The sequence below is a fragment of the Hippocampus comes genome, unplaced genomic scaffold, assembly GCF_001891065.2.
Source record: "Hippocampus comes isolate QL1 unplaced genomic scaffold, H_comes_QL1_v1.1 scaffold275, whole genome shotgun sequence".
Taxonomy (NCBI): Eukaryota; Metazoa; Chordata; class Actinopteri; order Syngnathiformes; family Syngnathidae; genus Hippocampus; species Hippocampus comes.
Window position 1 is genome coordinate 1033217 of NW_017804971.1, and position 18797 is coordinate 1052013.

The window sequence follows — 18797 nt, forward strand, 5'->3', positions numbered from 1 at the left end:
CTGTGTTTCTTAAATTACTATAATAATTGAAAATTTCAGAATACCGAAGTGTACCTTGTCTTAGGCCCCCTGGGATCTTATATGACGCAAACATTATCGATTTTGGGCTTTAAAAGAGGACAGTGATTTTAAATTGGGCGGGAAAGTTGGTGCTTTTGTTCACTTCAGCTTTTTATATATACGCTATATATTTTAGGCAACTTGCTAAAGTAAAGCCTCTCCTTTCACAACAGCACAAAGAAACAGCAATCCATGACTTTGTCACAGCTTGGCTGGATTCCTGTAATGCACCTTAGTTTGGAGTTGGGCGTCCTCCTTCAAACGTCTCCAGTTGGTCCAAAATGCTGCTGCTGCCCTCCTAACTGGAGCTCATAGGAGGGAGCACATAACTCCAGTCCTGGCCTCCCTTCACTGGCTTTCTTTCTATTTTAGATTTCATTTGTCTTTCAATCTTTCAATGGTATCGCCTCACTTAGCATCTCTGAGCTCTTCCACCTCAACATACCTCGGGTCAGTGGAGCAGATGCTACTGGAGGTACAGAGGACGAAGCGGGCCTCAGAAGGGATCGAGCTTTGAAATGACTTTCCGTGAAACGTGAGGCAATCATCTGCTCTGTCCATCTTTAAAAGTTGCCTTAAATCACATTTGTATTCTTTGGCTTTCGACTCAGCATGACAAGTCGGTTTTGATTATACGTGCACTTGAAGATGTTCTATTTCCCCCAAATAACTGTACAATTTATTTGGAACCTTTTTAAGTATAATGTTCATAAACGTTATTATTATACTTACAAATATTGATTGCTTAATATAGTTTAGCCTGTACGTAATGATTAATATGGCATTTACAGTACATGTTGCCGAATAGGCATGTACCTTTTCATTCCACAATCAGCCCTGTTAATTTTAGACACTGTATTAGCTTAGTGCAATGTGTTAGGAGAAACTGCATTTATTTATTATGATTAATAGCAGACTCGGGTGTGTAGTTTCATGTTGAAGTTAGCTTTAGCCGACCTAAAATCACTGCAAGACAAGACTGCACTTTGAAAAAGGAACTTGACCTTTTCTGTGTTTCCACAGATGTGAGGAGAGTCAGGCAATATTGCAGTGTAAATATATTTAATTCGCCAATAAGGCAAGAAATGGCCATTTTATGAGGTCTTTGGGAATATTTAGAAAGACGTTAGGAGCGCGTGGTTGGCAGTAAGTCAGTGTTTGCCTTGAATCCGTGCAAATAACACAAGCGGGGCTTTAAGAGTGGACCTAAGCTGGTCTTAAATTAATCCATTTGTCAGCCGAGTGAGCCCCGAGCGTGAGAGTCATATGCCTCTTGTGCCAGTGACTTTGTTATTCACAAGTCTGTTTAATTGCCATGGCAACGCTGACGCAGGGAATGTCGGTGATGTGGCTACTGGGACTGAAGCAATGTGGATGTTAACAGTTTTGTTGCGCGTCAGCTGGGGGCCTATGCCTACTGACTTCCGGCAAGAGGCAGTGTACACCCTGGACTAGTTGCCATCCAATCACAGGGCACATGAAAGCCAAGCAACCATTCTCACTCACATTACACCTATGGACAATTTGGAGTCTTTGGATAACCAAAAATACACGTCTTTGAAATGTGGGGGGGGGAACAAACTTCACTCAGGTCAGAGCTGCGATTCAAATCCCGAACCCCATGACTGGCAGTGGATCTGAAGAAACATTGTAGTGGAATTTATCCTCACATTAACACCATCAGAGGAATTGTTAATGTCGACCATATTCTTGCTCTGGTGACCCCAAATCTAGTTTAGTGCTGGACCAGCCAGGACACCTCTCACAATTTAGCTGATTTTCCATGTAAAAGTAATGCGGGGTGGTCCAGTGGTTAGCGCGTCGACCTCACAGTACAGAGGTCGTGGGTTCGATCCCAGCTCCGGCCTTCCTGTGTGGAGTTTGCATGTTTTCCCGGTTTTCTCCAGGTACCCCGGTTTCCTCCCACATTCCAAAAACACGGTCGATAACATTGCTTGCCAGGTCCCGCTGTGATCTCCTGTCCAGTAGGTGGCAGTATGCACCAAGGAGATGTAATCCATCAGAGACTTAGAGAAGACGAAGAAAAGTATGAGGGTCCCTCTGCCAGAAAAGGGCCACTGTGTAACAAAGGTAGGAGCTAAGCGCAAAGACACCTTGCTAATTTGGTTGACCAGTGAGAGATGAGCAGTGGTTAACACAATGGTTTCTACTCAGCACATTTGGGACACTGGCTGGGCAGCTCGTTTGCACTGTGCGTGTACTCATGTATAGCTAGCAAAGCTGTGACAAGAAGTGTTGGTCCCAGACCACGTACTGCAAAATGAAAGCCACACTATAGCTTTCTTTGTGCAAGTGTGTTTGCATGTTTGCGTGCCGAACGGGGTTTTAGTGTGTTAGTTCTTGAGTATTGAAATGTAATATCCTTAACACTAAACCTTTCTAAGTTTCAACGAGTATGACCTGGAACTTATTTTTCAGAACCATCATTGTGTTTGTGTGCATTTGAAATGTATTTGAGGCTTTTAAGGACAAAGGAAAAGCTCTTCAGAGGTTTCCTTGATGGGCCTCTCCAGCTACAAAAGGGACAGAAGAGGGAGAGTGAGATGAGCCTTTCTTTTGCGGAAACCGAATCGACTGTGTTTTATGTTTTGTATGAACCGTGTTTTACAATAATACTCTATATTGTCATATTTACCTGCGGCTTGAAAGCAAGGCAGCAAAATGCACAGGTGCAGTCAGCCTGTCAAAATATCACACTTTTATTCCATCATTATTGCTGTTTCCTTTCTGTGAGGCAATGACAATCGCAGCATGTTTTTTATGGTGCTGTAAAATATACACAATATTGTATGGGGAGCTTCAAAATCTGATACAAAGGTACAGTTTTTCAGTTTCATTTCCATTGTATTGTAGATGTGCAGTGCTCAATTGCTTGAGGCATGTCAAAGAGTTGGTACCACTAATTTTTTTCGCAATGGTCCACCTAAGGCGCTTTTGGCCACATCGCTTAGAGGCAGCTGGACATGTGTGAGTTTTTTATTTTTATTTTATTTTTGATTAATCAGGCCAAGAATCACATTGATACCCTACTGGATTGTCAAGATAGAGGCGTGGTCCAATATGTCAAACTGCAAACTCACATTCCCACGTCATCACATTGATACCCTACTGAATTGTCAAGATAGAGGTGTGGTCCAATCCAATATGTCAAACTGCAAACTCACATTCCCACGTATGGACAATTTAAAATTTCAGTGAACATGAATGTTTTTGGAATGGGTGAGGAAGTGCCCGGAGAAAACAAACGTCCCATAACAGGAAGGCCAGAGCTGAAATGCGATGGCCGAATCGCAGCACTGTGAGGCAGAGGTGCTAACCACGTTTCTACCGTGTTGCCACACCACCCTGTTCATTTTAAAACATGATAAAACTAAGAGTCACAGTCGTAACTTTAATGGCGAAGGCATAACGTGAAGGTGAATTGTGTCACACAGCACACGCATCGCATTTGATCACACTTTTAAAGGGGAAGTCAAGTCAAAAGTTTTCTTTTACAGCTTGCAAACATCACATGAGCAAACTGAGGAAACATATCATGCGTGATTAGTCGTTACCCGACTCCTGACCGACCGTGATGTCGTTCTTAGTCGACAGCAAGTGGCAAAATGGCTAACCCCCGAAGATGGATTAAATTGGGTATATTTTGCTGCTTAATTCATATTCATCATGATACGTACAACAAACAGAAAAGAACATTTTTGACTTCACTTCGTCTTCAGCTAATGCAAGTGTAAAAAAGTTAAGACAGTACCTTGCAAAAAAAAAAAAAGGAACCCTTTTACTTTAACTTTGACATCAAATAATGTGTGCTGATGTCTTTGAGTGTGACTCCCCTGACGTGTTGTCACAAAATCAGAGTTTGGAGTCTGATTTAATTTTGGTTGAAATTCATAGTGTACAACTTCAATGTCATTATTTTTGGCACGTGCCTTTTTCCATACGGTTAGGTGAGCAGAAAACCACATTTAGACTTACAAGACTGAGTCCCACTGTTGTGCCATCTTACTGAAAATAAATAAAATACGACAAGAAAAAAAAATCAAGAGGGCAGGAGCGGGGCAACTGAGTGGATTCTGACAGAAATTCCTTGAAAACCTCAGTTAATGTTCCACGGCTTTCGCAGTTTCATCAGAGGATTTAATAAGCTGATTAACCGTATTACTAAAAGAGCATTACATGTATTTTGGACAGAAATGTGACCTCAGGAAATAGTCGAGCATCATTTGGCGCATGCGAGCATTTAATGAAGGCTGGTAGATGGCTTCTCGCCTTTGGTACATTAAGCATTAGCACGCCGCACTTGAGCTCAGCCTCGATCAATTTACAAAGACACGCGGCCATATGGCGAAGATTTGTTGTGGCTCCGGGCGTCACTCACAACCACGTTTTTATTCTGAAATTAACGGGCGCTCACTCTGAGAAAACGATCTCGGTGAAGGCTGCGTTTTCCTGAGAGGGTGGAGATGGAGCTCATTCCAAGGGAGTATCCTTAACGTCGTGAGCCTGTGTGGGGGGGATGTGCTCATTAATTTCTCCACAGGTGCTCACGCAAGCACGTACATTATGCAGTATTATGTTTGAGCAAGTATTACGAATGCAAAGGTGCATGAATATTTCCCCCCGAACCAGTTTGCCTGCATTAAGTCCACGTTAAGTGCAAACAAGAATCACTTTTTACGCCCCCCACCCTCTCCTCGTTAACCGCAATTTACTTCAACATCTGTAGATTTACGATCTCGCTCTTACAATGAACAAATACATAAATAAACTGCTGAAACGTTTACCACACCACAGGTGACAGCTTTTTTTTTCTCATGATTTCATCATTTACTTCAACCAAAACTATAAATCTTTCTCCTCTATGCTGACCTGCTTATTTTTCATCCTTGTCTCCGCTGCTGCTGCTTCTTCACTTCCTGTCCGGCAACTAATTTCCTCCTCTTTTCCTTAATCTTCATCACATTCTACCTTCTCTCTTCTTCAATCTGCTTCAGTCAGGAAACACCTTTTTAGTTAAAAAAAAATAATTTACACGTCCATGTTTTCAGTTTGAACCCGTGATGAGTGGTCAACGTATCCAACCACCCCACTAATGACACCATCCATCCATCCATTATCCGAGGCTCTTATCCTCACGGGGGGTCGTGGGCGTGCTGTAGCCTGTCACAGCTCTTCGGGCAGTAGGCGGGGTACACTCGGAACTGGTTGTCACAAATCTTCAGGGAGTCCTTGCCTACTGGGAAGATACAGACACTGACTCTGACACACCATAAATGTTGGATCTGTCATTCCAGAAAATCTGTATAGCCCCAGTTGAGCCTCTCCAGCATTTTATCTGATATTCTAAAATATATTCATAAATTATATTCTCAGCCTGCCCCCCTGATTATCGGTCTCGCCACCCTTTAGCCTCATCAGAAAAAAACCCCAACCTGGAGCGGTCCCTATTGTTCTCCTATTGAGCTCATGTCTCGCAACTTTCCAATCAATTGTCTTACAGCTTCATTCATCTCCAAAGTCGATTATAAAGAGCTCACCTGACCCAAAGGTTTTTTTTCTATCTGGCAACTCCACTGATGGACTCACACTAAACAACCCCCCCGACACACCAATTTTCACAGAAGTCTGAGGATGAGTGCCCTCAATCTGGATTTGAATCTGGTTCTATTGGGTAGGAAAACGCTGCCCACAATTGCACACTCAACTGGAAGGATAATAAGATTCATCCCATTCACAGACAAACCGAGTTTGAAGTCAAACAAATGTACTTAAATTCTGGTTAGGATGTTAGGATATGTCATACATTTGACATCGTGCTCCATGCTGCTGTCTCTTTGTATGAGGCCACTTTATTTTGTGTTCACACATTATTTCCACTTCACCGTCCGTGCGCATTCAGTACTGGTTAAAATATTTTTTCCTAAATCGCAACTTTGTTCAGATGATTGATCAAAACGTCCTTAGCGGGAGCACACTTGATAGCCTGCAAACGTCTTTGTCGAGGAGAAGTGTTTTAGAACCGAGACTGGGGATCAATTCACGGTCAGATACTAACGGTGGACTTTGCCCCACAGCCTCAAAGGCTCGTTCCTCTTTGGCCATTTGTGGCCCTGAAGAGTAAATCTTTCCCACCCAATTTGGCTTTGTTATCAAATGTTACACAAAGACGCTCAAGCAATGTTGAACACAATCATGCACTTAGTTGAAGGACGATGTCAACGTTTTTCCTCCCCAGCAAAACAGTTTCGCCAACGGAGTTATTTAGTGTTGACCTATCATTGCACGGATCCTTTTGTGGTCCCTCCCGTGTTTGCGCGCACCACAGTGCATTTGTGCTGACAGGCAGCTAAGCTGATGAATGCGGAGGATTCTTGCTCGTCGTTTGCAATTCTCTACCGACTTTGAGACAATTGATTGTGTGAATGCTGAAATGAAATGCCGATTCTTTATTATTTCCTTTATAGTTTATTATAAGGCTGTGTATGTTCTCCCACATAATGCAACCAATTTACACGGTTGCAATTTCTCAATATTCCACAAATTCACACCTTGATGAGTACAATTTTTCTAGTGCCTCATACTTACGATTTTCCCACAATGTAATATTTTGCATGAAAAATTTCCCCATTCATTTTCGACGGAACAGACATTAAACTTTCAATTTCAGCATCCCACACGTCCCACACCCTTCGCTACTTCACCTCTCTACCAGCCAGGATTCTGGAGCGATCCTCAGAATTTCGGAGAATGTTTCTTTGTCAAAGCAAGTACTCAAACATTTTTAGAAAGATCTGACATGGCGAGTATAGACAAAATGAGTAAATATCCCTTTTTAAACAAAAAAGAAAGTTTAAGGTTAACAAAAGAGCGACAGTCAAAGTCACAATTTATCACCTTCATAAAAGTCACAAGCGTCAACCAATCTTTAAAACATTCACGAATATTATGACATGAAAGAAACGGTTCACCTGATTTGTAATGTTTCCCACAAGTGAGCCGAGGAAACCACATTCACACTACAAGCTGTTCCTCACCATCTCTACGGAGATCTCAGTGATCAAACATTGCCCATGATAAGAGACCCATTGATTTTGACCAGTGAGCATTCTCTTATGATTTTATGACTTCATGCCTCAGTGTGTTTGTGGAGGCCATAATACAAATATAACAAATAGATGACATCAGCTCAGTTTCAGGCACATGCTAAAAAAAAACATTTAAGTGTACTTGCAATGCTAATCAATTAACTATGTACGGTATATTTTGAATTTTCAGTCATGCTCACACTCATACGCACACATATGCGCACACAAATACAGTAGATGTATATTCTCTGGAATGGAAATACAGGTGAGCCCCACCTCCCTCTTTCGGGTTTCCTTTGGAATTTTATTACCTGTGCTTGCTGCTTATTGATCCCGTTATATACACGAGGCCAAGCAGCTGCTAAATAATTCAGTTTGGTTAAATAGGACTCTTCCATTATTCAGGAATGTGGCACGGTGTAATTAATATTGTAGAGATATGTGACAGGCCGGGTGGCAGTTTACTGACTGACAGCACATTGCTCTCTCCACTTCTTGCTCACGTTCCTCTCTCTCTCTCTCTCTCTCTCTCTCTCTCTCTCTTTCTCTCTCTCTCTCTCCCCCCAGTCTACCAGCTTCCTATCAGCTTGTCTCTGGCAATGTTCACTTCATTCCTTTCTTTCACCTTCTATTTAATTTTTTTAGTCTTACGGCACCTTCTCTGTTTTGGTTCTAGCTGGATGCAGAATGCGGTTTCCTGCTCACTGACCTATGATGACAATAATACGGAATAGGTTGCCTTACCTCCTATTCTCTCATTGTCAGTGTCGGTATGCTGCACACTGATGTTACAATACAATCTATTCTAACCTTGACATAACACTCCTGAGCAGAGAAGAATTTTTGCAAAAAATGTATTCAATACTATCGTTAGCTTTTTCGCTACATGAGATCCAAGGAACAAAATAAACATCAGCATGGTTGTACAACTGTACTACAGGTGAACATTTGAACAGATTTACCCATTAGAAAACTAAACGTGTTTCAACGGTAATAACGGTAATTGTTTCGGAGACCCCCAGTTTACCTTTCTGATTCCATACAACATTGTTTGCTAACCCAAAAAGTAAGCACTCGCATCTGTGAATTTAAAATGTGGACTCATACCGAATGTCATCATTGCGTTCACTGCTGTGTATTCGGGTTGATTTTCTTCAGATAATCATGGCTAGTGTTCCAGTGACCTGTAATCAGTCCACCATGTTGTGTGTATCCATATTTGGGGCTTCGGAAACCAGTGAACATTCATTCCACCCAGTCTGCCCCAGGACTTCTCGATTGATTACATTTCTCCATCATACTCATTTTTTTTTATTTTTTAAAACTCCACTTCACTTCACATGATACGTAATATTTCGATAACATTATTTTCTAATGCTCCAAAAACAACTTCCCCAGTCTGCAGCTTGAATAAATAAAAATCCTCACCACTATTTGTGGAAATACAGTAGTAGCTCCCAGATAGTGATATTTATTTATTTTTCTTAAGGAAGAATTTCTGGCGCAATTCTTGTAGTGATTCTAATCATATTGGGCCTGCGTACCGAGAGAAATGGTCGATGAGTATATCAGCTACTGTTGGTATGAATCATTTCCCCCCCCTATTGTGCAGCAGCATCACTTGTAATTCAATCAGATCACTTCTTTGGTACCATCTTCTTCTCCATGCTGCCAATTAGAAGACATTTTTTTGCTCTCAACAATCTTCCTCCACTTGTAGTTGTTTGGCAACAAAAGAAGCAGAGAGGGGACTTCAAAAGAAGCATTTATTTATCTTATCCACGCAAAACACACTCACACACACACACACACACACACACACGCGCGCGCACACCGTCAGCTTTCATCAAGGCACAGAGTGATACTTCAGAGGTATTGGGGGTGCAAGATGAGAGCTCAAAGGGGTCTGATGGTTCTGGATTTGAGTGCTATAACAACACCCAGAGGAATGATTAATAATGGTTCTGTGTCTCTCGTGTAACTACAGTTGTGGTCTAAAAACGTGCCACAGAGCAGTTGTAGGACTTGACTCGAGTTGCCATTTTTAAGACTTGTGACGGGCTTGCCAAAAACAGAAAAGACTTGACTTGGACTTGTGGTATCCAAGATCTATCGATCTATCGTGGCACAGTGAGCAACTGGTTAGCACGTCCGCCACACAGTACAGAGGTCGTGGGTTTGAATCCGGCCTCCCCTGTGTGGAGTTTACATGTTCTCCCCGTGCCTGCGTGGGTTTTTTCCGGGTACTCCGGTTGCCTCCCACATTCCAAAAATATGCATGGTAGGTGAATTGAATGCTCTTAATTGTCTCTACGTGTGACTGTGTGTGTGAATGGCTGTTTGTGCGCCCTGTGATTAGATATCATGAAATGGAAACAGAATTTGGGGGCTGGAAAATTTGAATTGCATTGCGTTCATTTCAAGTCACCTCGTTATACAAATGGTTTCAGTTACAAATGGGGTAATGGAACGAATTAAATTCAAAACTTGGGGTACTGCCGTATTTCAATATTGATCATCATAATAACACTCACACCCATATAAAATTTTATTCAAAATATTTTAAATGAATAAATTATTACCTCTCGGACATTATCATTTAATTGGGAGCTTTTTTTTCGTGATTGACATCTGGACTTGCGCAATTAGTTTCACAGGTTTTACACAGAAGATTTAGTTTTAGTTCAGTAAAAGTTAAGTCAAAATTTGACACGATCAGTGAAACTGCTGAGACACAATCCATCATCAGGTGGTATTTTATTTTTTGGCAGACAAGCGAGAATGAACTGTTTCCCAGCAAAAAATCCATTATTTTCTCAATTTCGTCCTGATCTTGTAAAAAAGGGTTTGGAGATTGTATCGCTTTGGATAAATTCACGCGAGACCTCAGTTGACAGATTGATGACACCCTGTCACTGTGCGGCAAGATTATGCTTCGTTTAAGTCATCTACATTCGAGACAACGCACATGAGAAAATGGCAGTCAGCTGACAAATTGTTCTATCGAATGTGCTGCATTAAATTGTAGGCTGACACTAATACGAAAACACTGGATGCTACGACATTGGCTTTGCCATATTGTATGGATAAAAGTGCAAGGACATGGAAGAATAATCAGTTTTTCCAAGTTACCCAAATGGTGTTTGATGAGGTTAAGGTCAGGAGTCAGGACTCTTAATTTCCTTCACATCACATTCATTTAAGTGTATGAACATTGCGTCTACACTGAGAACAAAAAATGCAAATTTGCTATTTCAGTTGCTGTGTTTTTTGGGGTTTTTTTTTGCCACCATATATTTAATGCTTTCCTTTGTTTCCCTTGTTACACGTTCCTGTTTCCAAAATCTTACGTCTTACTATCCAACCCACCAAGCATCAGATCAGGGCTTTTTTTTTTTGTGTGTGTCTGGCTGCTCTCATCTTCTGGTGAATATTTAATCTGCTGTTAAATAACACATCATCAAAGAATCACTGCCTTTGTAATACACTTAGCCACATTGTGCATTCCATTGCTTGTATTGCAAATGTGGTCAACTTGTGTTGTCCTTCTGGGCGAGAAATGAGCTCAGAAAAACACTTGAGATATCTTTTGAAGGTATCAGGGTGTGCCAGATGCTTCTTTGCTCTTTGGGGGAAAAAAGGTGATATATCTTACTCATAGATAACAAGTACTCAAAGGTGTGCTTCATGTGTCACATGTGCAACCATGGGCAAGCGAGTGGGACGTTATGTACAAGAGGCTGTTGAGAGATGATCAAAAGTTTTTTTTCCAACATATTTTTTTTGTTATGTTCTTGTACTTGGTGGGTGGGCACAAAATACTGATTTTACTTACCTATAGGATCACAAAAATGACATGATGGTAATTATATTTTATTATCAAAATGTGTCTTTTATACCATAAATTTATGTGCGGGAGGAGAGCAGTTTGTGCAACGCAGTTGCTTACCTTAAATGAGTGGTCCCCAACCTCCGGGCCGCGGACCGGTACCGGTGCGTGGGTCATTTGGTACCGGGCCGCAGAGAAAGAATAAATAGCTTACATGACTTCCGTTTTATTCATTTCGGAATCTAAAAGATGTTTTATTTTGAAAAATTACCGGATTCTCTGTTACAACCGTCTACAGTATGTCACTCTTGACGCAGGTCAAGGCGCGCTTCTCAGTCACGTGACTGCTAAAATGAAACCCAGGAGCTAGCAAAATGAGTAAAAAAACAAACGTCTTTGGAATGTTTCTTTGGGAAGGGGAACATCACATCATATTATTTTGTTGTCTTTATCCGGTCTTAAAGGCCGGGCCCTGAAAATATTGTCTGACATCAAACCGGTCTGTGGGGCAAAAAAGGTTGGGGACCGCTGACTTAAATGACTAGGTATGTCCACGTAGATTTGGGAAATGACAACAGCAGTAGATGAAATACAACATCAGAAAAACTAATTGTACACGTATTTTTTGCCGCAGAACTAGTGGACCTGTTGCACTGCCAAAGTCCACCTGTGGAATATTTACATTGTTCATGTTGCACAATGCAGAAATGAGCCAAACGAAGTCCTGGATGTGGAAATCCGATTTAACGTTCAAGTTAAAGTTTGACAACCTAGAATATAATATAATATCCGTGTCGTCTTTTTGACCCGTAAAAATTGCATTTTGAATAGTTGGAACTTTTATTCAAGATATCTGTAAACAAAATTGTGAGCAGTCAAAACAACAAATAGAGATGCTTAAAATTCACTTTTGACTACATGGTAAGGGTGGTCATCTACAAGCATACTCAAAATTATTTTCCATTTAAAATTCAGAGCAGCCGACAACAATCGACCGCTGTCTCACATGTTGTAACCACGCAGTGATTGAATGATGCAAAATTCTTTATCCATCCATCTATCCTCCATCTGTGGTCACCTGTCGACCACCACGATGCGTCACGCTACTTGAATCCCACTTCACGGTGGAGGCAACTCTTCATTAGGACTTGATAGCGGCTAAAAAAAGGTTTGGGAGGCAGGAACGAGGAGTGACACATTAACAATGCATCGTTCATCAATTAGTAAGTGACTCCAGCGAATGTGTGAGACAAATATTAATATCCAAAGTCGAGCTGTGTTGACAGTCTCATATAGGCCATCATGTTTCTCTCTACATTGATGCCACCTCGTAATTCTCTCTCTCTATTTTGCTCACTTTGACCGACCCACTCTTGCCTCTTTTCATCCATTTCATTGCCTCTGCCAAGGAGATGCTCATTGCCTTGGGCTTCTTTCTGGATTTCTTTGGATGAAAAAGACATTGTTCACTTCTTTGAGGAAAATAATTTTGGAAAAGACCTTGCTGTACAATGGTTTTATATCATATAATGTTTAGTTGGTGTCAGGGCATGACATCTCAACAGCTGCCTCACATTTTTGTGGTTTGAAAAACAGCTCCGGCCTTCCAGCGCGGAGTTTGCATGTTCACTCCATCCTTTGCGTGGTTTTCTCCAGATATTGTCTTCTTCCCACATAACAAAACATAGGCGAGTTTAAGACTCGAACCTGTCCCAGGATGCGAATGCTAATTTTGAACGGTTGTGTGTCTCCCATTATCCCAACACTTTCAAACGCTTATATCTGCATGAAGAAACAAAACTTTCACTTTCCCCCTGCTTCAGATTTTTTTCATACGTTGCATTCAACCCTCCCAACGTCGCTCTCTCTCCCAGTCCAGCCTTTAACTCCGGCTCTCCACATCTTCCAAATCCTTTCTTCCTACCTCCTTCCTTCAACCCACTTCACCCGGATCGCCCGCCGGATTGGTCGACTACTCCTCATGCCCGTGGAATTCTTCTTCTCGTTATCCGCTTCCGTATGTGTCGTTAAAAATAAGTTAGCATATTATGCTTGAGTAGAATTAGGTCACGTCGACAGTCAGGCAGACGGATGAATTTGGGCCTCACGACCTTCCGTGCTACATCGCCTCGTCTTGCCTCCGAAATATAAAGCGCCTCTTACTGCGCTCTCTTCTTCCCTCCCTGTCATCCTCAGGTTACATTCCCGTTGGCCTGAGCTGCCTCCGCTCCGCTCTCTATCACGACATACTCGTGGAAAATGGAAGAATTATTCCAGGCTTCTCCTCCTCATACTCGTGCTATTCCAGCTAGCTTGACCGGAATCACCATATGTTCCACCTAAGGAGGTTTAGGTGGCATATGGCTCAGTGCTCACGTACGCAAAGTAAAAGAAGTCGAACCTTTTGCTGTAGGTTTTAGTCTCTTCACCAGCTGTTACCGTGCCCTGTCTGTCCACCTGCCCCGTTTTTCGCTCACATCATTGGTTTCTTGCCATAACAGATGCTGCGAGACACCCAGAGGTTGGTGGGGAGGATGTGGGAAGGCCGGCGAGCAAATCGGAAACGATCCTGATTCTTATCGTGTGTTGTTTTCGACCTGTCTCTCCTGTGTTCTCTTAATTTGAAAGTTGATACTGAATGCCAAAGACAGGGCCCACAGGAGCATGTCACGTGATCTTGAGATGAAAATGTTGTTCATAAGAAAATAATTGAAAGTTACAAATCAGACAACCGGATATGAGTCGTCGTATTGATTCAGCATTGGAAAAACAAGAATCTCAAGATAAACCTGATTTATCTCACTATTTTCAACTAATGCACAACATATAAAAGATATTCATTCTATTTTAAGTCTCTTTAAATTGATTTTAATTAAAAAAAAAACACTCTCTTATCTCCAGCAGGTTCAGAGTGCATTGGCTCGGCTTCTCGCAGACTCAAATAGACAATAATTTGAACATCATTACGTTGGCCTCTGGCTAGTTTTAGAATCGATTTTAAGATTTTAAAGCACACACTGGTAATATTAATCTGGCTCCAAATTGCGTATCCATTTTTGTAACCCTTTATGTGCCCCCCTGCACCTGCAGATCCTCCGTTGAGGTGGTGCGGATTGTGCGACAAAACACTTTGTAAACGTGTTTTAATCATGTTAAGATGATGATGATGATTTTCATGCCATCGTTGCATAGAGCAGAATAACATAACAAACTCTTCCATGACTCATTAAGCCCCGTAAAAGGAACCCCGACTGTCATGCCGTATTTGCTCTGTATAATATAATTTCCAGTTTATGACATTTTGTAGAATGTTAATTTGCACTTACATTGCCACCGTTGTCTATATTGCGATGGATTCTGGGTAGTGACCTAACATGGTTGCACAAACTTGTTATGAGTGGTTGCAGCGGTCTGTTAGCAGCAATGGGCTCCTCTGTTCAGCCTTTTCAATCGGAACCAGATCAGCAGTCAAGGACATGAGGAAAGTGAACAAGAAACCCGAGATGTAAATGTAGATCACGGACGTGAGAAAGCTAGAGTCATTTTATTATTGTCATATACAGTAATTGTGAACTTAGGTCAGCCATATTGTGTGGCGCGGTCAAAGATGATGGTGCGGCATGGGTACGAAACCAATCAGAAACTAAGCCATCTTTGGTGCTGTGCTCCTTAATATGCATTGACATGACGAGGCAGACTAAGGTACAGTTGCAAAATGCAAAGAAAAAAAACAGTGGTTGTGACACTGAAGTTTATGTTCAACTTGAGAGGGATATTCTGAAATTTTAGTTGACTTTTTAGTTGAATATAACTTTTACTGTCACCTTTGCGATTCTGCTGCACTCAAAATAGTTTGCTTGGTACACCATTTTCATATTCATATTTGATTACGTCGGGATTGACTGCAATTACTTTAATTTAATAAATCCTGAAAAATACTGCACTTTTTTCCTGCATATCAACTTTGTTTTTAAGCTTACATGTATTCATGATCAAAGCCACATATTTGTGAAACTTTTTCCCATTGTACAGTTTGGGTTCGCTAACGCCCACCCCTTGTTCTCTTCTCATTTCACTCTCAACCATCTACAAAAAAAAAAAAAAAGATCTAAGTCATTCTCATCTCTTTGACGCTCTTTTCATCCTGGAGAAAAAAACTACAGAGTTGCTGTTGAAGTCAAAATCACGTTTGGATGTAATGCTGATGATGTAGCTTCATCCAAAATGTTCTTACAAGCTTAGTTTTAAAGGAAAAGAACAAGAAGTTGACATTTTTTATAAAGAGATGATCTGACATGGCCTCATATGCCATGATGGACCAGCCAGGACACAGAGGACTCATTTCTCTATTTGCAACGTAGGTCTTTTCTCCATCGAGGAGCAAAGATTGACAGAGGAGCGAGGCGATCCCATTTTTTTCTGAAATGGGATCGAAATTTGATGAGATCATTTCACGGAAATAGCAACTCAAGATGACCATTGTCACAAATCAACAATTTCCGTGGTGCAATTATTACTGTCACCACAAATCTCTACGTTTCGTGTGTAATGACCATAGTTTCCGCACTATAAGGTGCACCTAAAAGCATTAAATTTTCTCAAAAGCCGACAGTGAGCCTTATAATCCGATGCGCCTTATATATGAATCAATATTCTAATTTATTGGATGTAGTGTTTTAAATGTTCTGTAAAGCGCTTTGTTACAGCTGCAACAGTTGTGAAAGCTCCATATCAAAGAAGCTGTATTGTATTGTATTCTGTTTAGCGTAGCTCCATCTAGTGAATGCATAAGGCAACCGCAGCCACGATTGTATATCTTCTGTTCTATACGCCTTACAATGCGGTGCGCCCTATATATGAAAACCGTTTTAAAATAGGCCATTCATTGAAAGTGTGCCATATACTCGGTGCCTTATAGTGCGGAAAATACGGTACATGAAACTCACATATATTGTAATGAGCGCTGTTACTCTAAACAACTTTGCAGATGTAGAGACGATGGTGCCCAAAGTGCTTTACAAAACTGATGTCCACATTTGCATGTTTGTACCTCTACTGGACAAAGAAATTACAAAATTGCCCATGATTAAAAAAAAAAAAACAAAAGCAAAAAAATACAACTTCACTCAGGTAGTCATAAATTTCTCCATTGATTAAACACCAACAAAGTAGGTCAAAGAAACTATAGTAGGTACACATAACAGTCTACAGTATTTAGAAGTGTGACTGGAAAAATGTCAATCATAAACAAGTTTAGCAACACCAATAATGCGTGTAAGCATTGATCTTGACAGAGTGTGTCCGAAATGAGCATATTGTGAAATGACGATTTGGCAAAAAAGACTTGTTCTGGAAAAGACTTCTTGACGCTTTATGCAAAATATGACAGGTAAGAGAGGATTGTTTTTATTCATGACTGTTTGCTTGGTCCTTGCCAGTCACCTTGACCCATTTTGGGACAAATCCTCTCGTGACGTCTTGGTGAGCAGCCAAAATAATGTTCTTATGTACTGCATAAATTGGCGACGTTACAAATTGAATATCACGTTACAGTGAATACACAGTACACCTTTTTCACAACCTCTAAACATTTATAGAATGTGACGATTTTTTTTGTAATTTTGCGTGTCCATGTGTATAATGCTTTCTCATGATTTTTTTTTTCTGCAAAAAACAAATGTGTTATTGTCGAAGAATTACGGTAGCTAAATTTGCAAACAGTTATCAAGCAGGGGTTCACTATACACTCAAAATGTTATCCAAAAACCTGCTGTGCTCTTAAAATTATGATGCAATTAAACAAACATTCAAACGCAGGCAAAACAATCTCCTCACGGCTTTAAATCGTAAATCGTCCTTATGGGTGTAGTGCGGATGTTTGTGCTTGTTTTTGTGTTTTGACTTCATGAATAAGCACATAAACAGAAACTTTGACCGAAAGCACAAATAAGGTTACGAAGGGGAGTCCTTTCATGTATGACGGTCGTTTACTGGTCAGGTCGAATGTTAAATCAGTGCAGCAGGCATGTTTTGATATCCAGAGCCCCGATTGAGCTATCATGAAAGAGGACTCATGGGAGTTAGATGGAGGTCATGACACGAACTGTTTAGATCACTTCACTCTCAATACGAAGAGTTGTTGTTGTTGATGTCTGTATGCTGCTGTGAAGGAATCTATGGATGGGATGAACACCCTCAACATTAAAAAAAAAATCTTTTTGTTTTCTTTCTTCCTTTCCTATGTTAGCCTTTCCTTTCCTGCCATGAGAGCAGAGCAAGTGCCAAAGCGTCTCAGCGGCCTCTTGTGAACGAAGAAAAATGAAACGGAGCTCATCTGCATGCATGAGCAGACGCGAGCAGTAACCACGCATATCAATCACATTCCGCGTAGCTCCGCCTTCCAACGGATTCATGACCCTCCGCGGGGATTCCTCCACAGAAACACTGACGCATGCATTCGGATACACGCGACACACAAATACGCACGATAACAGCCACTCTGACACGCCCATCTCCACCGCCGCTCTGTCGAGCACTTTTTAAGCAACCCTCCAGTGTCATCGTTCGTTTTTGAGAGAGATGTCCTGTCACCTGTACACAAAAAAAACAAACATGGCAGTCTGTGAGGACTCAATTAATCAGAGTGACTACTTGCAGATAAATTATGTTCCACATGTGACTAATGTGCATTGAATGTTTTCAACCATGTGGCGGCAACACATTCAATCAGCGTCCCAGGGGACTTTTTTTTTCTTTTTAATCGATGGATCATCACAGTTGGATGGATTCCTGCTTGAGCAGCACCTTCTGAAGACTGAAAGTCGTGTTTCATGCTAACTCAATTGATGCAAGTCTGAACAGCACAGAACACCTCACCGGTGCAAGCGGGAAGAGATTTTGCAGCGTTTTCACAAGAGGGACCTTTGCTTAATGTAGTCCTCACAATGTGACAGCACTACATAAGATTCGGTCCCAGTTCAGACTGTCAGACACACATTTCTTAACCACTCACCCATATTCTGCAGCACTTGTCTTCATTTGCCACTCACCAGCTACCTTTGGTAAGAGGTGGAGTACATGCCTGGGTTGTTGCCAGTCACTTGCAGGGCAACAAATCTTTGTTTCAAACTATAAACAGTTGGGTCTATAAAAAAAATATATATATTTACACCCAAAAGGGACCGATTTGCTACTCGGGTCAATTTGACCCACCTTTCGTAAAACAGCCCCGAAAATTGGGTCAAATTGACCCAGGTTGAGAATCAGTCCCTTTTTGACCCAACTGTTTTTAGAGTTTGGGGATAATTGTCGCACATGTTAGTTAATATTCAAGTACTTTGGATCTTTTCTGTTTGTTCTCCTCATGCTTGCATTTTTTTCTGGACAGTCTTGTTTCCTCCCAAAATCCGAAAATAGGCATTTTCTGTGCATTGAAGACTCTAAAACACTAAAGCAGGGGTCAAGTTAAGTTGATCTACTTATTTATCAAAATGCAAGCTATATATTTTTTTTTTACCAGTCATCTCACTCTACTGTACACTGCAAAACTGACTATTCTCACAGCAAGCATCCAGCTACTTCCTTTGAACCCTTTCATGTCTGCCATCCCTTTAAAACCGTTCATACTCCCACCCCAGTCATCAAGGTAACTGTCTCTGGTGAATGTTTCTCCCTTTGGGGGTCAACACAAACAGTCTGTTCATTAAATATATGCGCAATATGTGTTGGTGTACCTGGCATTACGGTATGAACCCAAATTGCACTTTTTTTTTTTTTTTTTTTGGCTTTACTTTACTCCCCCC

At 41.2% G+C, this 18797-nt stretch overlaps 1 protein-coding gene across 4 annotated transcripts in view; it reads left to right on the forward strand.

Annotated features, from left to right (window-relative positions):
- Positions 1-18797, forward strand: part of mdga1 (MAM domain containing glycosylphosphatidylinositol anchor 1) — a 165525-nt gene that overhangs the window by 25338 nt on the left and 121390 nt on the right. For 2 of the 4 annotated variants that reach the window (XM_019891647.1, XM_019891655.1), the window contains exon 1: positions 2032-2151. The exons of the other annotated variants lie outside the window; for them this stretch is intronic. In XM_019891647.1, coding sequence (XP_019747206.1) covers positions 2058-2151 — 94 coding nt within the window. In that variant the 5' untranslated portion in view covers positions 2032-2057. Of the gene's footprint in view, positions 1-2031; positions 2152-18797 lie in introns of those variants that run through there. 4 annotated transcript variants of the gene reach the window in all.